Raw genomic sequence first — 16410 nt, 5'->3', positions numbered from 1 at the left:
ATGACAAAAGGATTTTATTTTTGTACCAATATATTAAAAAAGTCTATCCGCAGACTGTTGGACCTCTCCTCAGCTTGCCTTTTGGTCTCCATTACAGAGAATATTTAGTAGATTGCTGCAAGTGAACTGCAACCTGCTCAAGATTATTCTTCTATGCCCTCTCCCATGAAAGATCTAAACAAACACAGTGGGAAGGCAAAGGGAGGAGGGAGTTGCCATTATTTCCAAGACAAGAGTATTTAGGATGTTTTATTCACATTTGAGAATGGAGGACTTACAACAACGTCAAAAAATGTGTTCCTAAGCAAAATGTAGTGTACATTTGGAAGACGAGAAATAACTGCTTTATTTGTTGAAATCTCTTCATAGAACAACAACAAAAAAAAGGCACAACATCTATCATATGGTGAAATCAGTTTCTTGGTAAATAACATTCTGCTTGGTGTGACAGTAATGAAGATTTTTATCTACAGCCACTGCAATCATAGTTTGCAGCATCTGTTAAGCATTTTATTTACTTTTATTTAGGCAAACACACTAACATTTGCATGAAGAACCTCAGATTGTAGTGTCTGGCAACCTTTCCATCTGCCTTCCTACCCCGCTCTGAAAGGTTCCTCAAAACTCAGGTTTCGTCTAATTTCATACCAAGTAGCAACTGTGGGCCAGAGCACGAGCTGCTGTAAACCAACACAGCACCTTCCTCCCATTTCCCAGGTAAGGTCCAAGCCCATCCAGTTCGCGTTTCTTTGCCACGCAGGTGATGCCAACTCAGAAGCTGGAGGTCATACAACCACTGTCATGCCATGCCATGCCCAGGCTGAAAAGCAGGTGGCATTGGCCTGGGGGTGCCCCAGAACATCCCTACTGCCCTAGATGTGCTCTGTGTACCTCAACTGCCTTTGTACGGGGAGCAGCGCCTGGTACCTGTACATGGGGCAGTGCACGGACATGACTTCGGACCCCAAGTCCTCTCTTGCTGTCAGGATGCCCATAAAACATCTAACTATGGCAAGGCAGCGTGATCATGGCTAATTAAGTTTATAATTACCTATAGCCTTGTCCTCCCTGATCTATTTGCTGTATTCCTTGTTGTGGCTGGTTGTTTTTTTAATTAGGCTGCAGATGATTCAAGGCAGGAACTGGCTATTTTTGCCTTTTACACGTGGCCCGAGAGGTGCCCTGTTCCTAGGAGACCCTCTAGGTTGAATGATCGTCATGATGATGCAAATGGTTGCAGCTCCAATAATGACAAAAGATCTTAATTTGGAGGGAATGTAATCCAGTAGGGCTGTGGGATTCATAATATTATCTTGAAGAGAGATTCCTTTAAAATGGGGAAGAGGAAAGAAAATCTGTTTGGTGCAATGTGTTATGTAAGGAATTACTAGCCTTTGGTAAGTAAGGTTTCAAAAAAAACCCCTTATCTTAAAATATACTTTATTGACTAACAATCATGTGCCAAAAATAAGCTAAATTACATTTAGCCTGTTCTGGAAGAGAGTTTAAAAGTTCTGAGGAATGGCATTGGTAGAACCATTAATGGAAGTCCTTCAAATATAAGTAGTTGCTTGATACTTTACACTTTGGGGCATCTTTTTAAAAAAAAAAAAAAAAAAAAAAAAAAAAGAAACAAAAAAAACCCCCACCACACAACAAAACCAGATGCTGCTCTATGTACATAGGAGAATCAATGAATGGGATCAATATTCCCTCCACAGGTAATAAATGCTGAGAAGCATTTCTGTCTATCTAAATTGATCCTAGAGAATTCTTTAAATTGGTTCTGATGTGTATAAAAATCATTTCCCTATTGATCAAAGCTTTTCTTCCTTTCTTTCTTTGATATGTTATTTCACCTCTGCCATCAGTAATGGTCTCAGGCTTCTCTATGCAGCTATGATAAACACAATTTTTTAAATCCATGCAAGATTATAATTTTAATGAAACAAGAAATAACTGGGTTTTTGTCTTTGAAGATTAATTCTTTGCTTACGGTTAGGCAGTGCAAGTATTTTTAAATTGGGAAAGTTACTACATCTGAATTATTTACAAGGAAGTCTAAAATAACTGCTGTACTTTTATTAGAAGCAATTGTCCAAACCCAGCACCCCGACTAGTCCATTCATTCTGAGAACAAGAGCTGCTGGAACAGACGGGAGAGTTTTTGATGTTTCACTGTCCTTGTTCTGCCTTGCATCAAAGCAAAAGAGTTAATGTTAGCTGGTGAGTCTATGAAAAAAAAAAAAACCTAAAAGTATTCTAAGGTAGCAAACAGTGCTAGTTATCAGCCTAATAATGCAACAGTAAGTTGTGGAGTTTGAGACTTTTGTTACAATACTACTAACATTTAAGCTGCTAGACTGCTCTAGAAACATTAAGTACTTGTCTGCTAAACCAGGAATTTTCAGAGTATTCAATAATTGAACGTTACATATTTTGTAAATTAATTTTCCTGAAGTTTAGCGCTTCGGGTGTCTATAAAGGGCTGGCCGATGAGGACAGGCGGTGGCTGTTGGACGCTGCGCTGTGCGTACGTGACAGTCTGTGCAAGGTGAGATGTGCTGGGACCGAGCGGGCAGGTTGGGTGTGCTGGGGCGTTTGCTCTGAAGAGGGCTCCGTTTCCAACCCTGTGAGAAATCAGCTGCCTTTACAGTTGTGACTTCTTTTCAGGTGAAATCTCAAGGCTTTGGGCAATGTCATTTACTGACTGTCTGAGCCTAAACTGGTCTGCTTTCTAGGCTCTCCCAGTCCAAAGATGTCACTGTTTCCAGCTGTTTGAATGCACAAACCAGTAAAGCAGTACTTAATGTGGTCTTGGCAAGGTTTCACTCAAAATTCATTTTACAAAGAAGATGGTAATCATGACTGTGATTTCTGTTAGGCTCTTACGATTTCTCATATGTGATTTCTGTTAGGATCTTATGGAATATTTTAAAATACGTGATGGTGATTATTATTATTATGGAATATTTATAGACTATTTAAAATATGTGATTTCTTTTAGGCTCTTATAGAATATTCATGGAAAGGGTTTTCAGGCTGCCCAGGGAAGTGGTGGAGTCACCATCCCTGGAGGTGTTTAAAAGATGCATAGATGAGGTTCTTAGGGACATGGTTTAGTGACAGTGTTGGGTTATGGTTGGACTTGCTGATCTTGAGGGTCTTTTACAACCAAAATGATTCTATGATGATTTTATAAATTGTCAAACTGTCTTTTGACAAGTACAGGTTTTGTTCCCTCTACCCTGAATAATTCAGTTCTATCAACCCAGCCAATGACTCCTGTCTAGTTTTGTCTTCCGAAGAGATGCAGTAACAAATTAAATTGCTTCAACGTACCAGCACTATTTTAAATTTATCCTCCAGTTCAAATCAGGAGATGGATTTCATATTGTATTCGTATGTGTGGCTTTGGTTTTGTTAGCATTTATGTAGCAGTATACATATGCAAAGTTCCCTGCAGATGAGTAAAAGCATGTTGCTTACTTATATGTAACGTAACTGAATTTCTCTGAATGCAATAACTTTGATTTTAAGCTCACATGTTTAGGTCAGTGTGGAGACTCCAGTAAAATTACTTTTTTGTCAGTTTCTTGCTTTTGACGCTTTATGGCTATGGCCTTTCTTAGGCCCATAACTTTATGTACATTTGGAAGATTTACAGGGCCAGATTTCCATACAAGATTTTAATTACCCCATTCTCCAAAGTGGGGTATATTTCTTAAAAGTAATCTTATCTTTTGAGGTACTAATTGATTTTAGGGTTCAGTTCTGGTCTCAAAACAATGTAGGACTTTGGTTTTAGTATCAAGAATAGTTTTTCTAGCAGAACATGAGTAATTTTTATTGTTTTGTTAAGTACAAATATATTTCCAGCCCAGACAACAGCACTGCATTTGTAATTAATCAATGCCTAAAACCAAGAGCATTGCCAGTCTAGAGATGGCAGCCCGGCCAGGTTGTGTTCACGAGATCAGGAACAGAGTATTTTTCTCTGTAGGATGCCGGGACTGGAAACCTGCCGCGGTAGCTTAACCAAATGCTGGGGAGAAAAAGGGACCTGAGGTTGTGTTGATCGCTCAGAAGAAAATTCAGTTACATCCAAAAAGAAAAGTGACTGTTCGGAAATACCACATCCCATGCTGTGCTGCTTCTGACAGCTTCTCCGGCAACCTCACAGCTCGCAGGTTAGCTGGGATTCACACTAGTGTTTTGGCGGAAATTCTGTGTTTCAACCACACCACCTGGGTGGTAGTTGAGGGTCTGGCTCAGCTCTGGATTCCTCTGCGAGTTGCAGGGGGGAAAACAGCAGTGATATCATGGGCCAACTGAAGTTTGACGTTTGCATGGGGACAAAGCGCCATCAGCCCAAGTACCTTTTAGCGTACAAATTTTTTTTTCTGGCATAAGTCATCACCCCTCTTAGCGATTTCTTGCACAGAAGTTGTTTATACCTTTCATTGCCTTTGCTGCCTTTCTCTCTCTACCTTTTCTAACTCATTGCATCCTTTTTTGAAGCAAGTGACCAGGTGGTCAGAACTTATGTTATTCTAATGACATAATAGGGGTACATCAGAAAAATTAGTGCCTATGTTCTAGCAATGGGCAGCAGCAAATTAGCTGTAATTAGTACAAAGACTGTTACTGTAAGGTCTCTTTGTGGCAGCAGCGTGCTTTGTCATCACTCCTATCTGCCTGTTTGAGGAAGAAGGATGAGCTCAGGACTAGCGTGGGGCCAGCCAGAGCAAAGCTTCATTTTACTTGCCCATGTTGCCCATCTGCAGATCCCGAGCAGGTTCTCTGGAAGCCTCGTGAGCTGGAGATCTAGAGGCTGTGAGATCTAGAGGTCTGACTCTTTGAGGCTTTCCATCTTCTAAGCAGAAACTGTTCACTTCGATGCAAATCAGCACAACTGCTGAGTTCAGTTGAGTTTGCACAGACCTGCCCCATCTGACAGTTCAGCCTCAGGTATCGAGAAAAATTTATCTCCAGGCTTTTATCTTCCTCTGAGTGTTGTATCAAAGCGCCTTTGTTAGTGCACAAGTAAGTATGCTTCATTAAAAAGGAGCTTCGTATGACAATTATGTAATAGTTTTTGTTTGCTTTCCTAATTAGAGAACATTCTGAAAGAGCAATAAAACACAATTTGTTCCCTCTTTCAAAAACGAAACATCTCCTTTCAGAAGGAAGGAGGGAGTAAATTTGCATTATAATGAGCAAATTGTTATGAGTGTGTAGATCAGTGTTGACATAAAGGGTGACGGAAATGAGATGTTCTCATTTTGTGTGTTCCCCTCCCCTTTCTTTCCCTCATACACGCATTTGCCCGTGCATCCTGCTTCTGCCAAGCAAAGAAGTGGCTGTACTCGCAGTCAACAATAGTAACATATCAGAACTCGGCTCACAAAAATTCATATGAAGTGAACCATTCTTCACTAGGGCTGCCTCGTAAACCTAAACCCTGTCCCCAGCAAGTAATAGCGATGAAGGCACGTGCAGTTTACTATTGCATCTCCTAGCTAGTTGATTTTTATCGTACCTGTTTTCCTATTGGTTTTGTCATTTCCCAATACTGTCGGAATATTGGCATGGACTAGCCAGATGAGAGTGCTATCGTTTTGCTTCAGGTATATGACTTACCTAGCAAAGAGTTTTGGAAAACGCACCATTGGGGTCTGTTCCTGCCCTGCTGCCAAACCGGGGAGGGGGGGCGGGCGGGCATGAATTCGACATTGAAGCTGTTGTTTCAGGTATCAGTCTGTCCTGCCCTTACTTTCTGCAAGTGAACTGCAGTTGTCCAAATCTTTTCTCCTTCCCATCCCTCTCTCTTTGTAACGAGTGGGTTCGTTGTTGTTTTTAAGAAGCTCAAAGTGACATTAAGGCCCTCCCCAGCTGTTGCGGCGTCAGGGCTCCAGGCAAAATGGCATTTGTTTGGCTCCTGGAGAAGTCATCCCACCGACTGCCTGGAGAGCCTGGCTGCAAGTGAAATCCATATGCAATGCTTCTGTCAGCAAAGACTTGCTGGAAGAGAGTTTATAATAAATATTCACATCTGCTGCTTTGGACACTCTAATCCATCCTACAGATCTTTGCTGTGTCAGGCTTTGTTCTAGATGAAGAAGCTGGGTAGTTATAAAGGTTTGCAAATAGGGCATATTTATCACGGTTAGCTCTACTTTCTAGTTCCCTTTCTTGCACAAATATCCATGACCACGCTAAGCATAACTTGTGATTAAATATTCTCAATGCATTTATAAGATGTTTTAGACTATGTGTTATTGTGATAATTGGAGAAAATGGCAGTTGTTTACTTTCTGGGCTGTCAAATGAAGCCACTGGATCTTGATGAGCAGAGTGGAGAACATTGTCATTAAATAGTTTGAATGGAGGGACAATATATTCCTTGCATAAACTATACATCACAAAGGCACAGCTAAGGCCCTATGGCTTGCACATTCTTGAAACTGGGAAAGATTCCTCCATAGTAACTTCTGTTGGGCAATATGTTCCCATTGGCTACTTGGCAAATAACCCAGAAGACTAAAAATAGCAGAATATCTCCTGTTTTTCATAATCTTCCCCAAAATTATGACCTCAGTGCCAGATTGACTTTGTCAGTGTCAATATTAATTATTCTTCTGCTGGTGATGCCTCTGCTTTGAGAGAGAAAATCGTGACACACACAAAAAGAGCTGTAATAATTTGGAGGGTATATTGAACTTGCTCCTAATAGAAAAAAAGTGTTTGACCAAGATCATGAGTGGCACTACAATGATCCCAGTGTTGGGAGGACCACATCAGCGTTGAAATGAATGTATTGATTTTTTTTTTTTTTTTTGGTACATGAAACGGATTATTATTGTAGTTAATTTCTAAAAGGAGAGAGTTTTTATGTGGTGTCTGAATAAGTAAAAGGTGCTTTAAATGTATCACTTACCAGCTGTTACCTCTGCTTTTATTTAAGCAGGAAGATAATAAACTTATAAACACATTCTGCCTCCTTGAGAGTGGTGAAAACTCAGTCCATTTGGTTCATAAATAAACACATGGAAACTGGGAACTCCTTAGAACCTTTTTTAGGTTTTATTTTTTCTGCTGTTAGACCCAGTTCTATACTAACAATTTAATGATGGTTGTTTTTTCCATAGTGATAGAAGGGAGCAAGGCACTTGGTTCTGTTAGATGCCTGACCTCCTTGAAATTCAGTTGAAAACTCACATCTTCATTTCTCACAGAGCTGTACAAGAAAAGCAGTGTTAAGAGCATAGTCTTATGCTGATACCTCCAGGTATCAGAACAGCATGTACTTCTCCAGTGCCTGCTCTGTGTGTCAGAATATGGCCCTGAATAATTGTATCCAAAATGTAAGTAAAACAGCTGTGCTCCTACGGAGTAGCATGTTAGGGTCTCTAGATTCACTTAATCATTCCAAAATCCAACTTTATTATTACTGACCTGTCCAACTTTCTGCTAATTTATCTCAGTAAACAGGAGTATGCATGCGCGTCTTTAAAGCGACGCTCTCGGAACTTCCAGCGCCGCTCTCTCGCTTGGCCTTTGCAAAACCTCGGTAACTTTCCTTTGAATTCCAGGTCGCATCGTGGCTCTGGCGAGCGGCGATGGGCGCGTTAAGGTTCTGCGACTCGAGGCTGCGCATCTCTCCAGCCTGCGGGGCCGCGGCGGCCAAGCGCGCAGCGTTCTCTTCGCTCACAAAGCAGAGCAGCTGCTCTCCGGGGCTGCCGACGGTACGGTTTGTCTCTGGACCTCAGGACCTGCACGCTGCTTAATGTAACCTTAATCCCGCGCTCTCTCTCTCAAAAAAAAAAAAAAAAAAGGTGTGACAATATAGCAGCGTAGTGTTTTCGTAGTTAATGTTTGCAGTGGGAATAATCTCCCTAAAAGAATATCATTCCGCATTTTATCCAAATAAAATCCCCGCTTTCTCCCTCTTTCTGTTGACACTGTTTTTCCGAACATCAAGAATCTCTCTTTTGGTGGTTTCTGGAGAAATAGCTTTACAATGACGCCTAATGACAGAGCAGACGAATTGCAAGGAGATTGATTTTTAATGTAACACAGCACGAGACACCAGAGCCGGGCGCCCCTTCCCCAGCGCCAGCCTGGGCGAGGACGTGAAGTTTTAATAACGCAGCAATGGGGGATTTTTTCCCTGCAGCAAAGGCTCCGGACGCCGCCAGGGCAGCGGGGATGAGTTGGGCAGCGCGGCGCTGAGGGACCGGCCGCCCCGGCCGGGCGGGGAGCGGCGCTGCCCGGGACCCCGCGGAACGGCCGCCGCCCGCGGGGAAAGCGCGCGGCTCCGCGCCATGGCGCGCCCGCGCTGACACCCGCGGGACGGAGCGCTCCGCAGCTGGATATTTCCACCTTCCCTTCCCTCCCCGCCCCCCCCCAATAATTAATTATAATAATAATAGGAGAGAGCGCGGAGCTGCGCGGCCCAGCGCAGGCATGCGCGGTCCCCGGGCCGGGGAGTCCCCGCAGGGGAGCCGGGCCCGCCGCGGGGGCTGCCCGCCCGCCGGCCGCGGGGCTCCGCCGCCCGCCCGCCCTCCCTCTCCGCCCGCCACCAGCCCCCGCTCCCCTCCTTCCCCCGCCGTGGCAAATCTTGAATCGCAGGAGATCCGCTGGGCATAGGGAGGGGATAGAGATGTTCGGGGTTTTTTTCTCTTCCCCCCCCCCCACGCCTCACGACCTGAGGAAATCCAGCCCAAGTTCGCCGCGATGACTGTGCTGCTGGCATCGGGGTTTCTCCGCGGCATCCCTGCCTCTGGACCGCCTCGCCGCTGCTGGCTTTGAATCCTGAACGCTGGGTTAAAGCTTAATTCTCATGTTGTGCTTGCTGGGCTGCTGCTTTCCCGTGTTTTTGCGATGGGAGGTGGAGGAAAAGGGATTGTCCGTGAGTCAACGCTGAAAATGTGATTGGGAGGAACTGCTTTCACTAATCTGTTTCTGACCTTTTAGTCCATGTTGGCCTGTGACCCCTTTCAGCTTTCAGATCAAGCCTGATTAGGTAAGTGTGAATTATTCACTTCGGGTGAGGGAAGGCAGATAGAAATGTTTTACTTAGAGACTTACCTATGATCCTGGCCTCTCTTGTGATGAGAAATGATGAGAAAGTTCAGCTGTAAACTAATTCTGAGCTGAGCAGCATTTGTTTACTTGTTGAAATCTCTCCGTGCAAGACGTCTGCAGTCTGTCCGATTTCCAGGATCATCGCTGAGCCGAGTGCTCGTGAGTTGCTGTGGGACATCTCAGATGCTGTAGCAAAATATAGTGGTCTTATTTATGATCTTCAGATAACTTTTTTTTTTAAAATTTTGACAGCTTCCTCATCAAACTTTAAAAAATGCTCTTGATTATGTCAAATTTCCTAAGACATGAATTAATTTGCTTCTGCCTTTTTTTTCCCTCCTAAGTGTTCGCTAATCTGCAATATTGCAACCTACCTGTAGCATTTAGGTGGGCAAGATTTTCTGCTCTGTAAATACATAAAGTAGCTGTATCTGCATGAGTCACCTGATTCCACATATTCCAACAGATATTGCTGATAGTAGTAACAGGCTACATAGTCCTTGTGATGGAAACGTAACTAGTACTTCAATTAAGAAGATATCTTTTGAATTTGATAAAGCTTGTGTAATATCCGGTGTCCCCCTCTGTTGTGGCTTTGGAAAAACTGCTTTGTCAACAGGATCCTTTAGCTGCTTCTCTAGGATTAAAGCTTTCTCCCGTTCCTGCTTTTTTGCTTCGATTAAGGGAGAATTAATTGCTGAACATCTGCAGTCCACCAAAAATCCCGATACATAAAAAATATCCCTCACAGGGGTGGAGGGGGAGTATGTGTTTGTCTGTGTGGGGGTTAATGCATGTTTGTATACACTGTGTGTATCTGTGTATGCACACTCCGGGAACACAGCAAGAGAAGGAATGACACATACATCCAAACAGGCAACTACCTCCATTGTTCCTCTATCCAGGTAATGCTAATATTTCGTCTAATTCAAAAGTTTCCTGGAATAGTTTGCCCAGTTCTCTTAAGAGAGGCCAGAAACCCTTTTGCTGCTGGGGTTGCACGGGCCATTGGCTGGTGCGCAGGCAGGATGGTGTGTCGGTGGCACTGGTGGCAGTGGGGTGGCACTGGTGGCAGTGGTGTGGCAGTGCCGGCAGCCCGTAGCACGCCCAAGACACACAGGGAGCCTTGGGCTGCAGCTGGCTCTCCCCGGCAGCACTGCAAACCTCCTCTCCCTCTCTGGGTCAGTCCTTGGCTCGGCCATGTAAGCAGAGCTCTCCAAAGGTCGGGCTGTGCTACATCGCTCCTGAAGTTTTAGAAAGGCTCCAGCTTAGTAAGACAAACCCATTTCAGCGGCTCCGTGCATTACAGAGGCATTTGACATCCTGCTCTCTGCGATTCTCTCTGGGAATTACTGAAATGCTGAATAATGGAGAAGGTGAATTATATCTTTGCTTCTGTCGGGATTATACAGACCTGCTGCAGGCTGGGCTGTGTAAGTAGCCCAGGTAGTCCCTTTCCATCTCCAGAAATGCTGTAAATAAACTTCTGGACTATTCCACCTCTCACAGACCAAGTATAACCCAGCACCACTGTTTGTATTGGACGCAGATCTACCTACAGATTATGCTTATCTCATTTTTCAACTCAGGTTTCGCACCTCAGTATAATGAAGTGGGCTGTTCACCATACATAGCACAGAGGGATGGTGGCTATAGCAAGAGCTTAAGACCATGCTTAAACCTGGGTTCAAGTCACTCTGCACTGCCCATCACCATGCATTTTCAGGCAGCTAGTTTAACTTCTGGTGCATCAGAAAACTCAACTGCACGAATGAGGAAAGTAAAAAATTAGCTGATTCTGTGAACCACCATTTCTATAGAGATGCTTTGTGGGCATATGCTTTCAGGCACGTATGTCTAATTTATGTATTCCATACACTTTATTCTCTTTAATTGTGAAGAGGCTTAATTCAAATGAAGTGATAGTTACCTGTGCAGTTTGAAAGCACTGATTTATTCTTGGGTGCTGGTTGAAAGTATGGCCGTTGTAAGCCAATATTCCCTAGAATTTTGAGTTTGTTCTCACTTAAAAATATTTGTTTTCAGACTACCACACTGGTCTCCCTATGGAAGCAGCTGTTTCTATCTGGCATTGAGATCCCATGGAGAAACTGAGGAGGGGGATGGCTCTTCATATCCATGAAGCCTGGATACTTCTGGTTGTAATCCCTGCTTTGGTCACTCCAGCTGCCATCAATCATGAAGACTACCCCGCTGATGAAGGGGACCAGACCTCCAGTAATGACAATCTGATCTTCGATGACTATCGAGGGAAGGGCTGTGTGGATGACAGTGGCTTTGTGTACAAACTGGGAGAACGTTTTTTCCCGGGACATTCCAACTGTCCCTGTGTCTGTACTGAGGATGGACCTGTTTGCGACCAACCAGAATGCCCTAAAATCCACCCAAAGTGTACAAAAGTGGAACACAATGGATGCTGTCCAGAATGCAAAGAAGTGAAAAACTTTTGTGAATATCATGGGAAAAATTACAAAATCTTGGAGGAATTTAAGGTATGAAACTCTTTCTTCAGTATTTAATATTAGAATGCTATAGGAGTTGTATTTCTGTTGGGGACTCTCAAAGGCACTCAGTATTTGCTTACTGCTATTAATTAATGCCAAAGCTGAAGCCCTTTTTAGCTGTGATGCAGGTCTGGCTCGTGTAAAAGCTGCCACCTCACCCCTTATGTGCACTCAGTGAGGACCAATGATGTGTCCAAAGTCCGCATGTGAAATGCCAGCCCTCTGAATGTGCTGCTCCGGACAACATCCTTCTTTACTGATAGCATCAGTCAGGTCAGACTACCAACAGTGTCTGTAAAAATGCTGATAAATCAATACTGAGTGCTTTTTATGAACCCCTTTTCCAATTTGGATAGCAAAAATTGATGGCATAGTACTGAGAGTTGTTACTCATGACTGTATGAGAATGCAAGTAAGTAGACTGCAAGCTGTATTTAATACTTATATTTCAACTGTGATAAGGCTGTCTAGAATGGCAGAAGATTAATTTCTAGGCAGATGACCATCTCATGTAATGAGAAATATGAGGTTTAATTGTAATTCCTATTAGGAATGTTGTAAAGAAATCCTTCTGGAATGTATCTTAAAAGTAAGACCAGATTTTCAAAATCCATTACCCTTTACGCAACCTGCATCTCTCATTCTAATGAGTTTGATTGTATGTTTTCACTTCTGCTAAGGAAAATAGCATTTTACTATGAAGAACAGAGTCTGCAAAGGCAATAGGTACACACAAGTTTATTCTCTCAGGTCACATAGCTTTGAGATTCTTACCTCCACAATTAACAGAAGCCTATAACTCTTCATGGCTCTGTACCTGATCTCATTATACACTTGCCAATTTATTCTCTTTTCTGAACAATGGAAATACTTCCATATAGGTCTGCGTACTTCACAAGTTCTCAGTAACATAGATCACAATTTCCTTTTTCCCAGATATTGTGCTTTTCAGTGACTGCAGTATTTAGTTCCTTTCTTCTATCTGTGTTTATGTTAATCTTTTTCTCTCCATCTGTAACTGCAATCACTCAGTTTAATGTCATAGACACCAGGCAAAACAAACACATGAGGAACATCTCCTTGAGGGCCATCCCAACCAGCCTGTTCTCTGCCTTGCTTTGCTGATGATGCTGATGCTGATCTTGCGAACTGCTTAAGTAACAGCGAAGATGCTGATCTTGCGAACTGCTTAAATAACAGTTTCTTCTTGCCCTAGGAAGGCCTCGCCAAACTTTATCCCACAATCGCGCTTCAGAGGTCCAGTTTTGAGTGCTGTGTTGTGAGGTGGTGAAGTGTCCCACCTAGATGTCATTCTGACACATGGTCAGGTTCTTATGTGAGAGTTATAAGGACTCTTTTTGGAGTGATTTTAGGAAGGAGAATAATGAGATGGATCTTCTCATTAAAGTATATTTTGCATGTGAATGAAGTACAAAAGTACTAATCACTTTTCCCGAAAGAAATAATTGCACCCTGATAACAGATTAAAGAATAGAGAAACATAATTTAGGGGAGAAAGGCTATTAGAGAGAGTTAAGGCAATCTGGTTCATCGTTTGCTGTGTTCAGAAACTGTGGCGTGTTGTGTAGAAGGTGAAGTTCCAGTATCCTCTGAGAAATACAAAGGAGATGGTGGCACGCCACTCTCGCACATGGTAACCTTCAGTCCAGAACTAATGTGAGGTCCTTCAGACTTAATTTAGTTGACAGTCAAGCTTTTGATCTGGAGCTGTGTTTTGCTGAGAGCTTGATACCTTGTGGAATAGAGTAAAAAGTAGTTTTGGTTTTTTTTATTTGAAATCTATGTGTTTGCCTAGAATAAATAGTGAAACTCTTTTTTTCCCCCTCTAAGTAGTGGAGGAGATTCAGGCATTAGAAGATTACTGTGCACTTCCAGGGGTGTTTTGGGGAGGGGAAATAAAAAAAGGAGCACCCATAAGTATGAGTTTATAAATGCTATAGGAGAAACACAACTTCAGGATCCAGTAAACTGCTGCCATGAAGTGAGATCTTGACTTCATCGAATCATCCAAGCGTTTTACTGTTAACTTGGACCTAACGAAGGTTTTGCCTGCTATCTCCACAGAAGAAATTCGGAGCAGTCCATAGGATTTCTAGGCTCTGAGCTCTGCTTTTCCCTTGTCCTGTTGAACTGATAAGGTCTGAAGACTTTCTCAAGTCCATTCCACACACATTTAAGTCTGTCTTTGCCAGAGGAAGAGGCTCGCTCCAGCTGTTCTGACTCAAAACCAGGCTGCTTTCAATGAAAACAAAGGCACTGTTTTATATGGGCTCATAACCTTTTTACCCACTTGATTTACTTTTGCTAATATGTTGGTTCCAAATCATCATCATTTGTAGAAGCGCTCATCACTGCTTGGTTACAGCTGAAATTAGCCTCCATTTAAAAATCTTTTTCAAGTGTGTCTGTGAGTGTATGTGCACAAAGATCCATACTTGCTCTACTAGTATTATCAGGACCGATTCATCTTGTAGAAATTTCAACTGCCCGGTCTTTCACAAATTAGAATTTTTTTTTCTCTAGGGAATTTTTTTCTCTAGGATATCAAAATCCGTGAGAGGTTTCCATTTGGCGAAATTCTCCTGTCTCATTTCTAGGTTTCTGTTTAGGTTTGAGGTGAGTAATCCAAATGTGATTTAGTCTTTTTCTCACCACTGGCAGTAACTGTGACTATCTCAGGGGAAAGGAGTAATTGTTAAAGACCCATTTATTGGATATTTAGCTTTCTTCTAGTGAGCTGATCTTGTATCTCTGATTTTTTTAAACTCAAAGTGCAAAATACAAACATGCCAACAAGCCATCTAGCTTAGACAGCTGTCCAAATGTTTATGCTTGTGCCCCACAGCAATTAACACGTACAAATGAAATGCCGAACTGAAGTTCAGTTGTAAATCTAAACCCATTAGTAGTTTTTCTTGTATCCCTTCGTAAAACCTTGTATCCCTGACAGATGGTTCAGTAACCCTGTGTAGCATCTTCATAGCTCTGTTATGGGTTCTGGGACATCTTTGTGGGTTTGAGGCCCCAGCTGTCCGTACGGAGCCTGGTTTGCCTGGGGCTGATCCCCAACTTGGGCTGAGCCTGCAGTTCCACCTGGAAACCTCTGCAGAAAAGGTCAGCATGTTCTTTTCTAATGCAAATCAGGATCTGACTCAAGTATGTCTAATATATAGGTTGCTGCCCAGTGTTCAGGATTTTGGTTCCTGTGGAGCAGTACGCAGGAAAAAGGGGAGGTCTGGTGGCTTTTACTGGGATCCATCTATCTCTGTCCTATTTCATTTTCCACTTCTCTTCTTGTTGGCCTTGAATCTGGTCTCTGGTGTCTCCTCTGGTCCCTTGCAGAGGTACACGTGGGGTGTCAGGCAGCTGTGGTGTCTGCAGGGAAGGTGTGAAGAATGCTCCAAGTCTCAGGCAGTCTCTCTGTTTTCTCCAGCGAGATCTGGCAGGGGCTCTTGGGGTCACTTAGCAGCTTGCTTTTACTCCCACACATCAGCTGTGTTTTGATTTCAGTCCTGGAGGTTAAGGTCTGAGTCCCAAGTGCTCCGTGCTCGCCTGTACTAGCAGAGATCTTTCAGAGAGGTGGTTACCACTCCCCTATCTTCCCAGAGACAGAAAACAAGCAAATAACAATTCGGAGAGCAGTCTCAGTTACTGTAAGTACACATGGTTGTGTTTTAAATGAATGTTCCCAGACAACAGCTTATGTAGACTTGAGGAGACAGTGTTCTGCCAGCGTGATGGATGTTCATTTGGCAGCTTATGGAGAAATCGTGCAAATGTCAGTGAGACAACAGTTTTCTGAAGTGCTGATTAGTTTTTACTCTCCCGCATAACTTGCTGACAGAGAAGCACGTGCCTACCCACATTTGAGAAATGCAGTCCACAATGTGGTTAAGGTATATTTGTAGCCACAGTTAGAACCGTTTGAAGAGGACTGGGTTGTCAGTTTGAAAAGTCCATAACCACTTCTGAACTTCCCAAATCTCTCAGCACCCAATACAGGCATATCCAGAACCACCTTCCATGGACCTATATGAATATGTAGCAAAATACCCTTGCTGGGAAATGGACGATGGGTTCACAGAGACCGTCAAGCCGACAGCTTGAAGAATTCTCTTCATTTTAGACCCTGTAGGCAGGAACTGCTCCCTGTCTCTGCAGGAGAGTGAGTCCCAGGGACGTGGTTTTTGGTAACATGGTCCCATCCTTCTCAAAGTCAGTAGCAGAATTTTTCTAGCTGCACACATCAAAATATCTCCATTTGCCTGGCAGGACGTTGGGTGAGTTCTGCTTTGGGTAGGAACACGAGAGGTTTTGGCATCACAACTTGGCCTTCCAGCTAATATTCATGTCAGGAGAGCAGCTTCAACCCACAGTGGTGAACTTGGGCTTGGAAATAACTCTGAACATCAAAGGTATTTCTTGGGTGCTCTTCAGTGGCCCCATTCTTTCTGCCAAGCACAGAGCTGCAATTTCTTCCAGCCATTGGCTCTGTTAAGGCTTAACCTCTCTGCTGCTGCCTTTCATCTGCCTCCCCTTTCCAGTGACTTCACCTCCTTGTTCTCTCCCCTTCCACCTTCACTGCTCCCATCCCAAACCCATCCTTGCTCAAAAAGTCCCTGGATGATGCCCAAATGTTTGGCCCTTGCAGCAAGCACAAGTGTAGAGGGATTGGAGAACAAACCCTGCCCCTGGGCAGGCCTTCGTACTGTGGGGAAAAAAAAAAACAAAACCAAACAAAGAATAACAACAACAACAAAAAAACCAGGAAAGG

The 16410-nt window shown here is 43.3% G+C and overlaps 2 protein-coding genes across 2 annotated transcripts in view; both read left to right on the top strand.

The window, feature by feature from the left end:
* The window catches only part of SPAG16 (sperm associated antigen 16), a 401084-nt gene extending 392739 nt beyond the window's left edge, over window positions 1-8345 (top strand). The window contains exons 16-17 of the mRNA XM_065637592.1: window positions 7596-7791; window positions 8180-8345. Of these exons, the coding sequence (XP_065493664.1) occupies window positions 7596-7791; window positions 8180-8345 (362 nt within the window). The remainder of the gene's footprint in view (window positions 1-7595; window positions 7792-8179) is intronic.
* A 2847-nt stretch (window positions 8346-11192) lies between these two features.
* VWC2L (von Willebrand factor C domain containing 2 like) overlaps window positions 11193-16410 on the top strand; it is a 44533-nt gene continuing 39315 nt past the window's right edge. The window contains exon 1 of the mRNA XM_065638214.1: window positions 11193-11603. Within this exon, the coding sequence (XP_065494286.1) occupies window positions 11193-11603 (411 nt within the window). The remainder of the gene's footprint in view (window positions 11604-16410) is intronic.

Source organism: Caloenas nicobarica, chromosome 6 (assembly GCF_036013445.1).
Source record: "Caloenas nicobarica isolate bCalNic1 chromosome 6, bCalNic1.hap1, whole genome shotgun sequence".
Lineage (NCBI taxonomy): Eukaryota > Metazoa > Chordata > Aves > Columbiformes > Columbidae > Caloenas > Caloenas nicobarica.
The sequence above is the reverse complement of the archived record's forward strand: the minus strand, read 5'-3'. Positions and strand labels throughout refer to the sequence as shown.